The following is a 19,921-nucleotide window of genomic DNA, read 5'->3' as shown; positions in this document are numbered from 1 at the left end:
CTCCAGACCAATGCAAGATTGATGGCTTGACCTTACTTTCACAGTTAGTCCATGGTTCTTTAGCCAATGCCATTCTGTTTGGAAGCTAAGCTGGTAATCACAATGGGATAAACATTGCATCAGGCTCTAATTGATTGACAGTCAGACAATCTGAACTGCTATAACAAATGGCATTTTACACAGTTTTGACTGGCTACTCCACCAATCAGAGCTGGTCGCAGTATTTAGATCACTTGAAAGGCTGTTAATCACAAATTTGTTGGCCGCATGAACTTCCCTAAACCATTCTGCAGTCTAGGTGGTGGTGGGCACCATGAATGCTTGTTGCTGTCTGTATTTAGGCAAGGAATCCACCCCTCATTTTTAATCGTGCTCCAAAGATGATTATTGTGGTTTTCCTGAAAAATAATAAGCAATGCAAGAGTATGCTATGGGGTGTGCTTTGCTTTATCCACATTTTGTCATATAGTTTTGCCCATTCATGGACTAGAATGGGATATATACAACTTTAAATGCCAGATTATCTGTTAACACCAACAGTATTCCTTAAATATCTCTGGTAGCCAACACAGTCATTTGTTAGTATGTATGGTGTTAACTAATTTTTCAAGTGCCTCTTCTCGTCGTAAAATCCAAGCAATATTGTTCCCAGTCTCAGTAAAAGCTACTTCAGTGGATGAAGTCATATCCTTTTCATGAACCATACATCACAAAAGTAGTAAGGGGGTTTGGTAGTCTTGCCCCCTAAACTGGAAGTAAAAGCAGAAAAGGTTATTTAACAAGAAACAATATTGTTACAAAAAAGCTTCCAGCAGCGGCTGACCAAAGGTTCAGCACCTCAATCTCTATATACAAAAAATAATTAGTGTCCTGTGCATCCACTTCTTGAGCCTGCCGCAGTTAAGCTCAACTGTTGTCCAGCGGGACAGAATCTGTTGGCAGAAAGAAGGTGCACCAGGAATGAAGTCAGAATCATCGAATAAGTCCAGCAGTTTCTTTTATTTGTAGAACATTTCCCCCAAAATTATCAAGGAGACTGACTGGGATACTGTTGACCCTGACTGTGGGGGATCCCTTCGATATTTGGGACTTTTTGTGAATGGAGAAATTTACTCTCACCTGATCTGTGAGGAGATTGGATGAGTCCATTGTGGAGGCATACCTGAGAGGTTATTCCCTGTAACAGGATTACATATAAGTGAAAAGGCAATATTCTTTGTATTCCACTTATGCCTTGATCAAGTTCCCCCCAGGGAACAAAACGCGTTGGCTGATGTCCAATTTTCAAAATGTTCTACAAATAAAATAAACTGATGGACTTATTCGATGATTCTGACTTCATTCCTGGTGCACCTTTTTCCGTCAAAAGAAACAGTATTGTGTTCAGGTGCCAGATCTTTTTTACATTACTTGGTTAGTCCCAGAACCAAATATTACTGAATACAGAGTCCCTTGGTTAAGTGAGTAATTGATTTCTTAAAAGAGGCTGAGCAGAACTCTTCCTCTCCAAAACAAATGGAGTACCATGTACATCTAAATGTAAATCTGTAAAGTTTGTTTGTGGATCTATTGACAACAAGGCGAACAAATAAACACAAATAAGAATATACTACAAACTTATTGGAATAACAAACATATACTAACCAATATTAAATAACACAACCATAATAAAGATAACCAAATGCAGTTGGTAACTGACTTATTTTCATAAAATATTTGTATTCTGATGTTTTTTAAATATGTATTTGGAAAATCAGGAAATGTATTTATTGCAGTTTAACAAACCACGAGTATCAGTATCTCTAACATGTATGCAGATCAGTGCTTTACTTACACAATTTGTGAAGTGATAACAAAGTGAATCATAAATGCAAAAGTGATTGAAATAAGATAGGATTGTACAGTATTTGGGCAAAACAATTATCTTTCTCTTTGCCCAAGGGATTACCCGTTCACATATGTATGTGCATGCTTCCAATGAGTAGTGCACAGTCCATGCATCTGGGATTGATCAGCCTCTAGTGGCTATAATACTTTGGTCAACAATGTGAATTAATGTCCATCTTATTCAAATACCAAAATAACTGATCTCTCTTGGTGAATAAAAATGAAACGTATTTTCTATTGTTTTATGCAGAATAACCCTCCATCTTGGTTAACGTACAAGTCGTAAATGAAATCTGATTCTTAAACGTAGCAATTTTGTTCTGTCTCTTGTTTCATTGTCTTTTTCTATTGTACAGGAATTGGGCAGGGGGTTCCAGTTGTGGCCCTCATTGTGGAAGGAGGACCCAATGTCATCTCTATTGTCTTGGAGTATCTGCGCGACAGCCCACCGGTGCCTGTCGTGGTGTGCGATGGCAGTGGGCGGGCATCAGACATCCTTGCCTTTGGACATAAATATTCAGAAGAGGGCGGGTACGTTATTATATTTTCATTGAACTTACTGCAGACAAGATTATTTTGAATGGCTAGTAGCTTTAAGGTACTGAAACTGGCATGTAAGGAAATTGTCAATATATGCCTTGTTGCTGAAACAGAAATCATCAGTGTATATCTCTATGCATTATGCAACGTGCTTTGAATTTGGAAGTGAAGCCAAGCGAATTTACATATCAGCTGAACTCGAGCATGTGCGTACTTGTCAACCATTTAAATATTTTAATTCACATACCTATAAGATTAATATATTTTTACCTGCAATGATATGTATTCCGCTACACACTCCAGAGGCAATATAATACCATGCTCTCCAGGCGCACAACAAGCATTTGTGCCTGCTTTTTGCACCATCAAGGCACTTTGGTATTACAGAAGAAGCTTTCGGGCTACACTCCCATGCAATTGAGGGAATCTTTTATCCATATTGCAGACACGGGTGCAGAGGCAGAAAAGCTGTCAGGTGGATAAATATTGAGGGATTCAAGGGTCCCAGGGGCACCCAAGGCATACATCCACTCTGCCACTTACAATGAGTTGACACTCCTTTCACTAATGCACTGGCCTCAAGCTGGCCCCAAAGCAGGTGCCAGTTAGTACCCGCCCTGAAAACAGTGACATTCTGTAAGGGTGTGCCAACAGGGAGAGTTCACTCAAAATGTAATTCGGGCCCCTTTATGACATTTTGCTAAATAGCCAAATTAATAATTAGCTGTGATTTGACATTCTGCTATAGTGGTGTCCTAATGTATGCCTTCCCTGAGATTCAAATGCATATTAAATTCTTGATCTGAGAATGTCAAGTCATCGTATGCATCACTGTATTCGTCCAATGACGGTACTGTACAGCCTAGCAGTGATCGCAGGACTGGAGGTGGTGCAAGGCATCCAAATACGATTCCAATGTTCTGCAATCTCAGCACGCGAGAGTTTTCATAAGGAACGTGTTGTGTTTGGATGTTACCAGGCGCACACATCAGCTTTTGGTGCAGGTGACAGCATCAGCCTCACAGAGCAGAAAACAGATTATTTAGCAGAGTTACGTCTACCATTTGCCAGAGGATGGAGTGGATTCTCCTTACAGGGGCAGGAGGTGCAGTCAGGGAATTCACCTCACTAAACAGGATTCCTCGAAAACCCTGTCATGTGCCAGGTCAGGGACTCTGGTGCACACTGCTAGAGATTTCTTTTTTTTTTTAAAGTGTGTGGCTTGTGTTTGTGAGAAAGTCACTAGCCGGGCAGAATAGGTGTGACGTTGAAGGCTAAATGCCCTCAGCCCGAGCTTCCTCTAAGCCAAACACAGTCATTCACAAAGTGAGGAGAGCACGAGGTTCAGTGGCACCAAAGGCTCACTCCTCGGTTGGTTGATGCAGCTCTTTGCTAATCCAGACGTGAGATTTTACGGGATTTAGAAAACCAAAATTCCAGTGCAAAGAAAGTTATGCAGTCATAAACATCAGGCCCCATGAAGCAAGGTATGAAATCACATCCAAAGAGTACAGACATAATTATTTAAATTATCCTAGTCCGAGAAATCCCAAACTAAAATCAACTCTGTCAGTGAAGCAAAGAGCCAGATGAAAAAGAGCATGAAAAGTGCAAGAAATATACCACTAGCAGAGAAAGGTGCTTGTGTTTACTGCATATGCTGTATTAATGTATCTTCATGGCATTTAGTTAGTCTGAGAATTTCCACCAAGGTTTGTGTATTTTTCAATTTAGAATTCTATATATTTTTTTTAATTTCAGGAGTATTTTATTGAGGATTGTTCATAAACAATAAAGAGAAACGAAAAAGTAAAAAAAAGAGTCTAATAATACAAGGGACCAATCTGAGATAAATATTTCTGTAGCATACAGACCTGGATGGTTGGTAACAGTTGATGAGCATAAGAAAAGCAACATATGATATCTTGATGTGCCCTTGGTTGGAATGGTCTGACATATAACAAATGATAGAGGTAGAAAAAGAGAGAAGGGTGGGGTGCTAGTAGGTATAGAGTCGACCCCGCTCTGTCTGTGGGTAACATCAAGGAGGCACAAAGAGCAATTAGTTTCAAGTGGAGTTCAGGTTATGTGCACCGATCCCTCTAAGGAGTCATCACCGGGTTTGGGAGGGTGACGTTGTCAGGCCTAGTTACTCTCATGTTTGTGCATGTGCGAGAAGGGGAGATGTACCGGGATGTAGAGGAGGATCTCCTGGTGGGCTTTCATGGTGGATTAGAGGTGGCAAAGTCAAGGGAGTTCCAGATAGGTGTTGCGTACAATCCATGGGGATATTTGTAGTGAGACATTATCTGCTTCTCTCAGGAAGGAGACCCAGTTTAGCCAGGATCGGAAGGAGGTGACGGATGTGTTCTTCCAGTTAGCTAAGATAGTTTTGTATGCAGCAGTGAGTAGGATATCAATTAGTAGACTGTCTTCATGAGATCTTATGTTTCGGTCTAAAAAACCCACGAGTAGTGTTAAGAAAGTCCGCTCTAGAGGGACTCCACAGGTGGAATGGATAAAGCTAAACACTGAGTCCCAAAAAGGGGAGACTGCACTACAATAGAAGAGGAGATGAGGCAGATCACCCATGGGCTCATTGCAATTCCAGCTGGTGTCTCTCTAAGGGAGAGTTTGTGGAGGCGTGCAGGGGTCCAGAATGTCCTGTGTAATAACCAGAATTTCATCTGTGCAAGTGTGGGGGAGATTTTATATGAGACCACTGATCTCCATATCTGATGCCAGGTTTGTGGCGTAATCTTTTCGGTGGGGTCGCACTTAGCTTGGAGTTTTGAGGATGTGGTGGTGGACTTCGGTTGTATAAGATGGTAAAACTTAGTGGCCTGGTGACCAGATTTATTAAAGGATAAAATGGTAATGATCAGTGAAGGGTCCTTTATTGGAAGTTGTAATTTAGAAAGAGCAACCTTATGTTTAAAATAATCATAAAGATCTATGTCCTCTAAATTAAAGCATATTTTTAGCTCCTTGAAGGGTCGCGGGATTGAGAAGACCCTATGTCTTTTCAAGAAGTTGACACCTCAAGAGGCCCAATGGGACCAACAGGGAGGAAAGCCATGGATTCTGATTTCAGGGTTGTTCCATAGGGAAGTCATATTTGAGCTAGAGATCGGGGTTTCTAAGGTTCTATCTATTCTCAGCAGGGCCCTTTTGGTATTGAAGAAGATATATTCGCCTGAAAGCGGGAGTTTGGGATTCCTAGTTAAGAGAGAGATCGGGTGGAATTCGCCTAGAAGCTCCCTTTCTACCAAAAGCCATGTGGGGGTATAATCCAGGGATTGGGCGAACCACATTGAGCCCTGTCTGGCCAGGAAGGCAGTTTGATAGCTTTTGAAATCAGCAAGTTTAACGCCACCGTGATGCACTGGGAGGCGTAGTTTTTTAATTGAAATTCTCGGTCTTTTGTTTTGCCAACAAACAGGTTCTCGGAGGAAGTAAGAGCAGATACATAGACATGTCCCATGTCCATTGAGATCGAACTCTTTTCATCTGGGTTGGTGAAGATATGGTTTCTTCTATTGTCAATTACCTTAAATTTGGCTGGACCGATGAATGAGAATTGAAGTTTGAGGACTTAAGACTGGGTCTGAGAGCCATGAAGCTCTTCCTTGTCTCTAGTGTAGGTCTGGAGTAGTCCTGGGAAACAAAGATTTTCTTACCTTGTCAGAGGATGTGATTGTTTTTATGAACATAATTAAGAATCATTTCTGCATTTTGAAATCTTAGTGGACGGCAAACAATCTGGTGATATTCCTGCTCGTAGGTCTGAAGGAGGGAACTCAATGGGCCCTTTTGAGTTCAAAGTCATTTTCAAAGGAGAGGCCTGTTGTTTGGGGAAGCCATTTTTCCAGGAAGTCCAAGAACGAGGGAGATGAATCTTCTGAACCTTCCGGCAGACCAAAGATGCGCAGGTTTCCTCTGCGATTGCGATCCTCCAATTCGGCTATGTCTTTTTTCAGCGTATCTTTAGTTATTTGTAGGCATTGGATGTCTCTTAGTGAGGTTTGGGATTTGTCCTCCAAAGTACTAATACGGCCCTCCATTTCCGTAATTCTATTGTTGATGGAGCTGAGGTCGGATTTGATGAAATAGAAGTCCTGCTGCGTAACATCCGTGTTAAGCTTGGTGGATTTTGCTAGGTCATGGACCAGTTCAAATTTTTTGAGTATTATGTCCATCGTGCTGGGGTTTTTGTTTTTACTCTTAATCGGTGAGTCAGGAAGCGGGGGTTCTGCTTTGGTACGTTTATTTCCGGTTTTTGACTCTTTTTCAGACATGATTTTCCCTGGGGGCAGCCGAAGCTGGGAGTGCGCCAGTGTGTACTTTGTATTGTTGTATGCAGATTGCAAAGATAAAAGTCGCTAAGATACCAGTTGCAGGAATAAGATATGATAAAAGATACGAGTAGACAATCAATCAATCAGTCAATCATAGCATTTGTAAAGCGCACTACAGACCCGTGAGGGTCTCAAGGCGCTAGTGTTTGAAGAGCCAGGTCTTCAGAAGTCTTCTGAAGGTCAGAAGTTCTTCGGTCTGCCGTAGGTGGATGGGGAGGGTGTTCCATGTCTTGGCGGCGAGGTGGGAGAATGATCTGCCACCAGCGGTCACTCTTCGGATGCGGGGGACAGTGGCGAGGGCGTGGTCTGCGGAGCGGAGCTGGCGGGTGGGGGTGTAGAGGCTGAGTCGGCTGTTGAGGTACGTTGGTCCAGTGTTGTGGAGTGCCTTGTGTGCGTGGGTGAGGAGTTTGAAGGTTATCCTCTTGTTGACAGGGAGCCAGTGCAGGTCTCTCAGGTGGGGGGTTATGTGGCTGCGGCGAGGGATGTCGAGGTTCAGGCGTGCGGAGGCGTTCTGGATGCGTTGAAGCCGTTTCAGGAGTTTGGCCCGTAGAGTGCGTTTCTGTAGTCCAGTTGTGGTAAATAATTTAATTACCGGGACTGAATTTGATACGGAATCTAAATAAAATAGCTCAGTAAAATAAGAGGCAGAATCCGTGGTATAAGAGGTTTTCTGAATGGGCTTTATTCCAAATGAACAACTCGAGTTGTGGACCTCATGTTCCGTCACCACGAGGGTTCAGGAAGTGAAGTACAATATTTTATTGACAGACAATCATTTTTATAGAATGTACATTACAATGAAACAAATGCAGAAGGCGTAACAATTGATAACAAAGATGATAATTCATATGCGTAACCGAAAATGGGCGTAATGAGGAGTAAAAAGAAACATAATTGGTTATGATGTCACATATAGGTGGATCTATAAGATAATACTTGGCAGAGATGCGCGCGCAGTAGCATGACGTGTGATTGACGTACAACTAGGGGGTGAAGGGGACTTGACATTTAGCTCTACATGTGGAGACAAGAAGTCTGGGGGGTCAAGTCAACCTAATCCCAAATCATATCTAACATCCTATGTTTAAAGAACTATGTTATCCACAAAGGAAGGACTCTCGGACAGAATCTATTCTATACTGACTGTGTGTGCGTGTACAAGCGTCTAAGTGTCTATATGAGATGCAAGGGGCAGAAACTTTCCATGGTAACAGGGCTATGAATTACTTGCATGAGAGCAGAGAGGCCGGGCCCTTTGCTCGGTAGCTGAAGGAAATGTTTACCTAAACTACTAGACAGGAATGCATCGGCTGAGAAGCGAAGCAGATAACTCGAAGGTGAAATACGGGTTTTTGGCAGGCAGGCAAAACTGGCCGAGGCAGGCACCGTTAGCCGCACAGGGAGTAGGACAAAGTTCATGGATACAGATGCGAGCTCAAGCTGAAGCTGTCAGAGGCAGAGAGCAAGGAAAAGCTTGATGGCAGAATCGGGCCTACTCGCCTGAACTGCAAAATGGAGTAACTGAGCCATATAAAGTTGGTGGCCTTTCATACTTAGGAATCGAATATCCAGCCCATTCATGGCGGATCTGACAGAGGACATGTTGACGGTGGACGCACATGTGTTTGCGTCCTAAAAACTGGAACTGGAGGGAACATACATGTACTTGTAACATGCATATAGAACCGTTGGGGTCCAAGATAGGGGACATAACTGATCGGGAAAATCCATGTTTCCACATTCCCTCCTTGTCCCCTACTTGCCCATCAAGAGACATCAATCTTCATTAATCCATCGATTTGTTCATGGAGCATCATTTCTTCTTCTTTCTTCTTCCGGGATCTTGAGTGAAAACCTTGATGTGGAATACACGATGTGGCACACAGACCACAAATCGCTGGTCCACATTGCAGGCATAAGCAGCAACTGAATAGTATAAGAAGGCCAATACCTAGGAAGGATAGAACTCTCCATCCCCAGGCTGATATCACGCTCCAAAACCACCCGGACCAAGTCCAAGTGCCTGGATTCTGGTGTATCTGGCTCACAATCTTATGAAGGCGAGTTATAGCTTTATATACAGATGGCGAATTTTCTGGTATGAATACGCAGCAGCTTGATCCGATGACCCTACAAGCTCCGCCCCTATCGGCCAGGATGACGTCAAGGACAAGACGATTTTGAAGAACAACAATCCTCATCGCAGATTGCTCCTCTGTCAAGTTGCCTAGGGCGGCAATAGTTTCATTCACTACAGCTTCAAGAGTCTTAGTTAATCTACGTATTAGCTTACTATTTGAAATTGTACCTATATAGGGAAAGATGCCTTTATTAAAATCTACATACTTGTCCCATGCCGTCTCAGTGTAATCGACAATTGGGAGATCTCTCCGCTCTCTATTGTGTACTAAATGAATATTTCTGTAATAATCAGGAGGGGCTAGGAAAACAGGTGGCAAGAGGAATGCAATGTAGCAGGTACCATCCCAATCTAGAGGTAGACGCATATATGCAGTCTGACCACATATAAAGTAGGAGTGGCGAGAAGCTCTAAATGAAGATTTGCCTTGATCACTGAATTCTACTATAGTAGTGCATTTACTATGGCCCATAGGTATGGAACCAATTTTTCTTACACACAATTCACCTTTAGCTGGAAATACTGACATGGTGGGCAAAACTAGTTCAACTTCGGATTCGACATTCAGAATCATGAGGTTAGGTGTGAAATTACCTAGTCCATATACTTCATTTTCTAGATCAGTTCCTGTTCTTTTGGGGCGACCCTCCTTATCAGGGTAACAGACTTTGAGTAAAACTAGGTTCAGATTTCCCCATACCCAATGGTCTTGATAAACTGCTGTGTCTGAGTCTATGGAATTGATTAAACTAAACCATGCTCCACAGGAGCCATTATGTGTAAACGGATGTGGAAAGAAAGGCAGGACTCCTTTATAATTCTGATAGGGAGGGAGTCGGCCACACACCCAACAATTAGTAGCATTACTAGTCTGATGGGAATGATGTAACATACTAATGAAAGTGTTATTGCGCAGCGCAAGTCTATAGGACAATTCATGCGGGGGTAGGTCACTAAAAGAATGTTCATCAGTTATATTGAAAATATGTTTAGAAATAGGATAATATATATGCAACAATATACTTGCAGTTATTATTATAAAACTCAAGAAAAACAAAATTAATAACGTCACTATACAGTGGCTACGCAGTGATTTACAATACGCATGTCGTTTCAACATTTTTCGCGATTTTCCATGATTCAGGTCTAAGGGATACATGTCGAAGACAGATTCAACCGCTTCACCTTGGAGAGGACTTAAACAATCAAATCGTCCGACGGTTTAGGCCTGAGTTTCAGTTTATAAAGTTCCTGACTGTTGGCCTCAGCCAAAGGTAGTTTTGAGTCAATGGGTAAGGACACACGAGGTGGGCTATTTACATCCGAAGGAAGTCCATGAAATTTCTTGATATGACTTGAATGCACCCATCCTTTTCTGCCTTCGATCTTCACGGCTGTCCTTGTGGTGAGCAGGACCAATTTGGGTGTCTTCCACCTGGGCTCCAGCTGAGTCTTTCGGTCAAAATTCCTCACAAGAACGAGGTCCCCCGGAACTACGTCATGGGGTTTCACCTCAGTGTTGTCGGGAAAGGCTGCAGCTACCTGTGAACGACAAGATTGTAGTGCAGACATCAAGGAAGCCAGGTAATCTGTCAGCATATTACAGTCAACATCAGTTATTTTACGGGGTATAGGCGTCCCCCACATATTTGGTGGTCTTCCAAAGATCACCTCATAAGGGGATAGCCCTGTCCGAGAGTGTGCTACCATTCTCATGTAAAAGAGTGCAACTGGTAAGGCTACTACCCAATCAACACCCTTCTCCCTGCATATTTTGGACAATCTGATTTTCAAAGTTTGATTATGTCGTTCCACGAGACCTGCTGCCTCGGGGTGTCGGACACAATGGAACTTCAACTGATATCCTAGCAAGAGTGAAACATGTTTCATCAGTTCGGATGAGAAAGGCTGGCCGTTATCTGAATAGACAACACGTGGTAAACCATACCGTGGGAAGAATTCTCGAACTAGTTGCTTGGCAGTAGTCGGGGCAGTGTAATCTGATACTGGGTATGCTTCAGTCCAACGGGAAAGAGCACAGACAACTACGAGAACATATTTGAATCCTCGACCTCGTTCCATCTGGATGTAATCCATCTGGAGGACTTCAAAAGGGTGATCAGGAGGCTGAAATCCACCCTGGTCTCGGGGATGCTTTTACCTGGGTTAAACTGACAACATATCATACAGGTACGGACCTTTTGCTTAGCTGCTGCTCGTAAATGTTTGTTGAACCAAATGTGTTGAATGCTGTCTAGCATAGCTTTCTCTCCTAAATGTGCCGGACTGTGAATCGTAGTTATGATAGCTTGGACCATAGAGTCAGGAAGAAACCATACAGATTTCTCCTTCGTCATCCATCCCTGGTCTGTTTGGATCCCTCCTAGTTCAGTCCATTTCTTTATTTCGTCTGCTGTAGCATGTGTCTGTATGTCAATTACGTCAAGTGCGGGATCCTTAATCGTCATACAATGTGTTGGTGTCGGAACTATTGGCTTTGTCATGTCGGATGTGCGAGTCTGAGCAGTCTGTTTAGCTGTTCTGTCGGCTAAATCATTGCCTTGAGAAATGATATCAGTAACCTTCGTATGCGCTTTGCATTTCATAATCGATATAGCAGTGGGCAGATGAATTGCGTCTAACAGAGCATGAATGAGGGACCCGTGCTGAATGTGGGTGCCATGAGAAGTTAAATAACCTCTCTCTCGCCAAAGCACCCCGAAGTCATGTACAACTCCGAATGCATAACGTGAATCAGTGTATATGTTAACTTTCTTATTTGTGGCTTGAATACAGGCTTGTGTCAGAGCAGTAAGCTCTGCTGCTTGGGCTGACAAGGTATTTATACAGTTTGTTTCGACGACTTCAGTATCTGTTGTGACTGCATACGCGGCCACTAAATCTCCTGTACTTGTTCTCATACATGATCCATCTACATACAACGTCAGGTCTGGATCTAACAATGGAACGTTTGTCAAGTCTTGTCTGGGTTTCGTCGTTATTGTAATGACTTCAACACAATCATGAGCTAGTGGGTCTGTTCCGATTACAGGTAAAAGTGTAGCAGGATTCAATGTATTACAACGTCTGATTTCTATATGTGGCTGAAACAATGTTAGTTCATACCCTGTAAGTCTTGCTATGGTCAAGTGTTGTGTTTGCGTTCGGTTCACAAGAACCTCTACTGCGTGTGGTACTTGTACTGTCAACGGATGTCCTAATACTATGGCATCGCTTTGTCTGATTGCTAAAGCTGTTGCTGCCACTGATTTCAGGCACGCAGGCAAAGCCTGAGCTACGGGATCTAATGTACTAGAGAAATAAGCACATGGCTTGCGTGATCCTGCTTGTTCCTGAGTGAGTACTGACAAAGCAGTACCTTCACGTTCTGTAACAAAGAGTGTAAAATGTTTATAGTAACATGGTGTCGCTAAAACAGGTGCTTGACATAGAGCTTTCTTTAAGCTTTCAAAAGCTAGTGTGTGTTCCTGAGTCCAAGGGAGGACAGTCGATGTGGCTGCCTCCTGCGTTGTCAACTGAATGAGTGGTTTTGCTAGAAATGCATATTGAGGGATCCACTGCCTACAGTATGAAGTGAGGCCTATAAAAGCCCGCACCTCCTTTTGTGTCTTGGGTATTGGCATGTTAGCAATTAACTGAATGCGGTCGGGTGTAAGCTGCCTTCCCTCCTTGGACAGCGAGTGACCAAGATAAACAACTCGCTGTACACAGAATTGCAGCTTAGAAGGGGATACCTTGTGCCCCTTTTCGGCTAGAAATTGTAAAACCGTCAGTGATGCTTTTTCACATTCAGGCTCGCTTCGGGCGGTGATCAGCAGATCATCGACGTATTGAAGCAGTGCAGTGCAAACTGGCATGTGGATACTGTCAAGTTCTCGTTTCAGTGCTTGGCTATAGATGCTGGGGCTTTCTGTGAATCCTTGAGGAGCGCGTGTGAATTTAAAGCTTCGTCCATTTAAACTAAATCCGAACAGATATTGGCTTTCCGGATCTATGGGGACGCTGAAAAAGGCATTCTTGAGATCAATTACTGTAAAGAATGTAGCTTGTGAATCAATGGCTGTCAGTAATGATGAGATATCGGGGACCACAGGAAATTGTGGCACAATGCATTTGTTTAATTCGCGCAGATCAATAACCAGTCGATATACTGGCGGGGCCATTGGATCAGTTCGTTTAAGAATCGGAATTATCGGAGAATTACATACATTGGAGTCGGTTTCTACAACCACTCCTTGGGCAATAAGCTCGTCAATGATTTTCAGTAAAGCCACTACAGCATCTTGTGGTAATTTGTATTGCCGCATTCGTGGTAGTACCACTCCTGCCTTTAGTGTGACTCGATATGGTGTAATGTTCATGCAACCAACATCAGTAGGGCCTTGTGCCCATAAATGTGCAGGTAAAGTCTGCAATCGATGATCCATGTCTCTGGACACATAGTGACCTTTGAAATCACGTAAAAACAATCTTACTCCTTCCGGAGAACAACATATAATAGCCCCTAGAGCTTTCAGTGTCTTTATACCTAACAAGTTTTCTGGGCATGATTTGGTAAGCAATAAATCTGTAGTTCGTGTCAAGGGACCAATCGTAAGTGGAAGTGGCTGTGATACTTCATTAACAATAGGTTTTCCTGAAAAACCAAGGGAAACATTTTGAGAGCCTGAGAGGGGTGCCCCTGGAACTTCACTACGTTTTATTGTGGTTCGACTTGCCCCTGTATCAAGTAAGAATTTTCTGTCTTGACCTAATAATTCACTGTGCACATAAGGTCCTTCTTGATCTACAGGGACCTCGATAAGGGGTAAGTCAACTTCCCTCTCTAGGCTGGTTCATGCGTAACGTTGATACTCAGGATATTCATACTGTGCGGTCTGATACATTTGTCGTGTTGTTGTTTGTGTGGCAGCAACAGGCAGCGCTGGTGCAGCTGGCACAAACTGTATGGGCTGTTGTGAGGCTGGCATGGACTGTTGCTGAGCTGGCATGGACTGTACATGCTGCGGAGCTCCTTGTTCATTCTGATCCTGTCTGAGTGGTCGTGGTCTTTCTTTTGCAATACCTACAGCGATATTACGCTTCAGGACTGGACAATCGTGTACATAATGACCTAGTTGTTTACAGTAATTGCATGTTCCTTTTACAGGAACTGCTGACTCTCCGGAATGTGTCACACCCTTTTTGTGACCATCCGCTGGAACTGTCTGGGAAACTAGCATTTTCATTTTAGTGTCCTTCATACGTCTTTGTTCGTGTTCTTGTTCATCTCTAATTCTATTATGATGATACTGTAACATTTGTAACATTTGTGACGGAGTGTTACCTTGCCATGTACTCTCGAATTTCAATACTCTATTCTTCACTTGAGGTAAGGAATTTTCCACTAATTTTGTCACAAACAAATGTGGATATGACTCACTATTTGCTTTTATACCACTATTTATACCAAAACATTTTTCAAATCGGGCATAGAAATCGCTGGTGTCTTCATCTTGTTTTTGTTTACAGGCTGAGATTGCACCCCAATCTTCCTTTTTCGTAGTTAATAAACGTGGCAGTACCTGCACTAGTAAACCTGGTAGTGCTTTAACTTTATCCCCAAGCCCTGAACCTGCAGTTCGGTCTCTTTCTTCGGCTTCTAATGCTGTCCAGTCTATCTTTTGGTCTCCCACTTCCCACTCTTTTTCCTTAAGTTTTTCATAAATGCCCGCAGGCATTAGCACCTTTAATATCGTCATAATGTCAGGATAGGTATACTCTCCCATCAGTAACATGTCTTTAATTTCTCGGTGGAAACCCGCTGGGTCTTTGTCGTGACTGGGTACCACCTTTTTCATTTCTAACAATTCCATTTTAGATATGGGTGTATATACAAATACACGGTGAAACTGATTGTCCTCCCCTTTTATTGGGTGCACTTCTCGTAAAGGATTCTGTCTGTCCATGTAATACGGCGTTCTTTCCTTGTTGGGCAGTGAGAAAGGATCTGGGCTTACAAAAAGAATGTACTGCTTTCTGGATACGAGTATTTCTTTAATTAACTTATTACCTGAACCTTTCCATCTATTCGTGAGTAATTCAGTTAATATGTCAGGTAAGGGACCAGGATCAGAATGTTGGTTCTTATATAATATAAGAAGTTGCTGAATCATATAAATTCCAGCTAAACGCTGTTCATCTGGGCTGAGGTTCAAAAACGTGTGTGCTACTGTGTCATCACCATATTTTCCGGGACTATCAATCCAGTGAACGGCTGACCTAGCTAATTCTTGCTCATCCATAGAATCGAGGAGGTGGTAACCTCTTCGTTCTCGGAGTACCTTGTCAGCAGCTTGGAACGAATGTTCAGGAGACCTCATATTTATTATAGGTGTCGGATAAGTTCTGTTATTATCTGGACATATCGAATGTATCGGATCAGTAAAACATCTAGTATTATTACAAGACCTTCCTCTACCTACATAGGCTATGGTGTCCGACTGTCTTACGGGATCCCCTGATTCGGGCGCCTCGTTTTGCTCAAACTCGTCTACCTCCAATCTCTCTTCATGTATACGTTCTATTTCTTTCCTGATTTTTCGGCACATGGCTACTATACATCCTTGCTTATCATGTCTCCCGTCTGATATATTCTGGCTCCATCTTGTAAAGGTTCGCATTACTTCCGGGTTTACCCCTGGTCGGTCTTGATTTCTGATCACACAATTTACAAGAAAACGTAACAATTCCCCCTGTATCTCCACTTTCTGATATTCCATAGCTCTGTTAATGCATTCAGGATCTCTCCCTGTTTGGACAAAATGATATATGTTATCCAGATGCATAGTCATTCCTGGTAGCTTCCCTAAAAACGTTGCAGCTCGTCTAACACGTAACGATGCTAGGACCATTTCGTCCTCTTTGCCGGGCACCGGGTCATATCTACAATCTACTAAAAGGTCCTTAAGCATGCGAGTATTTATAAGTTTGGGCGTACGTGTATGTACTGGTTCTTGAAAAGTAAGTTTACTTATTCGGGGTGGCGTAGAATAAATGCTAGTAGCACCTCCGGTAGCCCCATCTGGGGTACTGGGCGCGAAAGGATTTGTTGAACGTGCTACAGCAACTACAGGTGTGGACACAACTGTAGAATCGGCTGCGGGGACAGATGCGGAAACAGATGTGCTTGCCGAAGCTTGTGTCGGAGTTTGTTGTTGCACAGATACAGATACCTGATCTTGACGTTGAACCCCCCCCAGCAGATGGTCTATGTGGTGCGGGGTTAGCATACTCGGGAGCTGCGTCATCTAAATATGAGGAAAGAAAAACATCTTCTGCGGTTCTGGGATGTCCTTTAGGATGTACTTTTATTGGAAACAATGGGGGTGGCAAGTCCTTTGGTATCTCCGTAGTAGCCTTAGGTAATCCTTCGGCCAGGAGGGGATACATACCTTTCATAAGGGCATTTCTTTGTCTATCGGCTTGTTCTGCTTTTACTCGTGTACCCTCTTCAATCAACAAATTTTCTCGGACTTTATTTGCACTTTCTTTACTTCTCTCTTCCTGTCTTAGCGCTTTTTCGGCACGTCTATGCGATTCTTTACGCCATAATTCAACAGCGTCTTTCTGTGACTGTCTAGCTTTCCTCTTCCACAACTCTTCTTCTACTTTCATAATGCACTCTGCATCCCAGGTCCCAGCTGCGGGCCACCTCTGACTTTCTGGTAATTCTTTGGTGTAGTCCACCCATAAATCAAGGAATAATATGGCGTCTAAGCCATGTTTGTGATACATGAAGTGCCCTGGAGTGTCCCTAGGAGGAATAGGAACTGCTTCTTCAAGTACCCCTTTTCTAGTAGTGATCTGTCTTAATTTCGAAAAGAGCGGCATATTGACAACTGATTCTGATACTTAAACTTGAACACACTTAGTACAAAAAGCACAATAATGAACAATCATTCATACCACAATATGCAGGACGTTTTAACACATTAAACATTAAACATTAAACATTTTAACCTTTAAAATGACCAACAATGATGATCGTCTGCACAACTAATCACCAAGCATAATTCTTGACAATAACTAGATACTTCGGAATACTTGATATACTGCTAAACAGTACATATACACTGCTAAAACAGTGCAGACCGGATTTGTGTACCCAAATCCGTCTTGACCGGCACAGCCTATGTGCACGTCAGAACGCCTCCCCAGCAATGGTACTCACCGGGTAGCTCGGAACGGAAGGCCTCGAAACGGAGCTGAACTGGACTCGACTCGACAACTTCGGAAAACTGCGGACATCGGACCCTCTGGACGTCGGGACTTCGAAATCTGGTGGGCCTCTGTATACCTCGGATCTTGCTCTCTCTGCTAGGCTCTGGTCGGGATACTTCGCACTTCTCACCGCCTCGTCTGGGTTGATCGCAGCCTCAGTCGCCCCCGCTTGACCGGAGGGAGCTACAGGAAATCCTGCTGGTACGCGTTATGGTCCGTCCAGCTGTGGCAGGAGACCGGGCCTGCAACGCACCACCGGCGCGTGAGATGAGAAAGTGTCCCTGTTCGGGCGCCAATCATGTGGTAAATAATTTAATTACCGGGACTGAATTTGATACGGAATCTAAATAAAATAGCTCAGTAAAATAAGAGGCAGAATCCGTGGTATAAGAGGTTTTCTGAATGGGCTTTATTCCAAATGAACAACTCGAGTTGTGGACCTCATGTTCCGTCACCAGGAGGGTTCAGGAAGTGAAGTACAATATTTTATTGACAGACAATCATTTTTATAGAATGTACATTACAATGAAACAAATGCAGAAGGCGTAACAATTGATAACAAAGATGATAATTCATATGCGTAACTGAAAATGGGCGTAATGAGGAGTAAAAAGAAACATAATTGGTTATGATGTCACATATAGGTGGATCTATAAGATAATACTTGGCAGAGATGCGCGCGCAGTAGCATGACGTGTGATTGACGTACAACTAGGGGGTGAAGGGGACTTGACATTTAGCTCTACATGTGGAGACAAGAAGTCTGGGGGGTCAAGTCAACCTAATCCCAAATCATATCTAACATCCTATGTTTAAAGAACTATGTTATCCACAAAGGAAGGACTCTCGGACAGAATCTATTCTATACTGACTGTGTGTGCGTGTACAAGCGTCTAAGTGTCTATATGAGATGCAAGGGGCAGAAACTTTCCATGGTAACAGGGCTATGAATTACTTGCATGAGAGCAGAGAGGCCGGGCCCTTTGCTCGGTAGCTGAAGGAAATGTTTACCTAAACTACTAGACAGGAATGCATCGGCTGAGGAGCGAAGCAGATAACTCGAAGGTGAAATACGGGTTTTTGGCAGGCAGGCAAAACTGGCCGAGGCAGGCACCGTTAGCCGCACAGGGAGTAGGACAAAGTTCATGGATACAGATGCGAGCTCAAGCTGAAGCTGTCAGAGGCAGAGAGCAAGGAAAAGCTTGATGGCAGAATCGGGCCTACTCGCCTGAACTGCAAAATGGAGTAACTGAGCCATATAAAGTCGGTGGCCTTTCATACTTAGGAATCGAATATCCAGCCCATTCATGGCGGATCTGACAGAGGACATGTTGACGGTGGACGCACATGTGTTTGCGTCTTAAAAACTGGAACTGGAGGGAACATACATGTACTTGTAACATGCATATAGAACCGTTGGGGTCCAAGATAGGGGACATAACTGATCGGGAAAATCCATGTTTCCACACAGTCTACTGCTGACGAGGGCCTGGGTGACCGTCCTTCTTGTTTCAGTGGGGATCCACTCAAAAATCCTGCAAAGCAGGAGGAGGCTGTTGAAGCAGGAGGAGGAGACGGCGTTGACCTGCTTCGTCATGGAGAGGGTAGAGTCGAGGATGACCCCTAGGTTGCGTGCGTGGTCGGTGGGTGTTGGGGGTGTTCCTAGTGCAGTCAGCCACCAGGAGTCTTCCCAGGCCGAGGGGGTGAATCCGAGGACGAGGACCTCCGTCTTGTCCGAGTTCAGTTTCAGTCAGCTGTTCCTCACCCAGTCGGCGACGGCCTTCATTCCTTCGTGGAGGTTGGTTTTGGCAGTCCTTGGTGAGGGAGAGTATCAGCTGGGTGTCGTCGGCGTAGGAGATGATGTTGAGGTCGTGCCGTCGTGCGACGTGGGCGAGTGGTGCCATGTAGACGTTGAATAACGTTGGACTGAGGGATGAGCCTTAGGGTACGCCGCAGATGATCCCGGTGGCTTCGGAGCGGAAGGGGAGGAGGCGGACGGTCTGTGTTCTGCCAGAGAGGAAGGAGGAGGTCCAGGGCCTTCTATTGGATTCCGGCGTCATAGAGGCGTGTTCGTAGTGTGCGGTGGCAGACCATTTCGAAGGCGGCTGACAGGTCCAGGAGGATGAGGGCCGCGGTTTCTCCGTTGTCTAGCAGGGTCCTGATGTCATCGGTGGCGGCGATGAGGGCAGTTTCGGTGCTGTGGTTGCTGCGGAACCCGGACTGGGACGGGTCCAGAATGCTGTTCTCCTCGAGGACGCTGGTCAGTTGTTTGTTGACGGCCTTTTCGATGATCCTCGCTGGGAACGGGAGCAGGGAGATGGGTTGGAAGTTCTTGAGGTCCTTGGGGTCCGCCTTGGGTTTCTTGAGTAAGGCGTTGATCTCTGCATGCTTCCAGCTGTACCGAAAGGTCGCTGTCTCGAAGGAGATGTTGATGGTTTTCCAGAGATGGGGTGCGATGGTGCTGCTGGCTTTGTTGAAGATGTGGTGTGGGCAGGGGTCTTCCGGGGATCCGGAGTGGACGGTGTTCATGATCTTGATGATGTCGTCGTCGTTGATGTTGGTCCAGGCGAGCAGGCGGTTGGTGCGGGTGGTGGTCGTGGGAGCGGGGGTCTCAGTGGTTGCCGGGGTGGTGACGGCATTGAAGCTGTTGTGGATGTCTGCGATCTGGCGATGGAAGAAGGTGGCCAGCGAGTCGCACAGGTCTTGTGAAGGT

At 44.2% G+C, this 19,921-nt stretch overlaps 1 protein-coding gene across 1 annotated transcript in view; it reads left to right on the top strand.

Annotated features, from left to right (window-relative positions):
- TRPM3 (transient receptor potential cation channel subfamily M member 3) overlaps window positions 1-19,921 on the top strand; it is a 1,363,437-nt gene that overhangs the window by 713,441 nt on the left and 630,075 nt on the right. Inside the window, exon 7 of the mRNA XM_085633017.1 lies at window positions 2,244-2,418. Coding sequence (XP_085489143.1) covers window positions 2,244-2,418 — 175 coding nt within the window. The remainder of the gene's footprint in view (window positions 1-2,243; window positions 2,419-19,921) is intronic.

This window comes from Triturus cristatus, chromosome 2_1 (genome assembly GCF_964204655.1).
Source record: "Triturus cristatus chromosome 2_1, aTriCri1.1, whole genome shotgun sequence".
Lineage (NCBI taxonomy): Eukaryota > Metazoa > Chordata > Amphibia > Caudata > Salamandridae > Triturus > Triturus cristatus.
The sequence above is the reverse complement of the archived record's forward strand: the minus strand, read 5'-3'. Positions and strand labels throughout refer to the sequence as shown.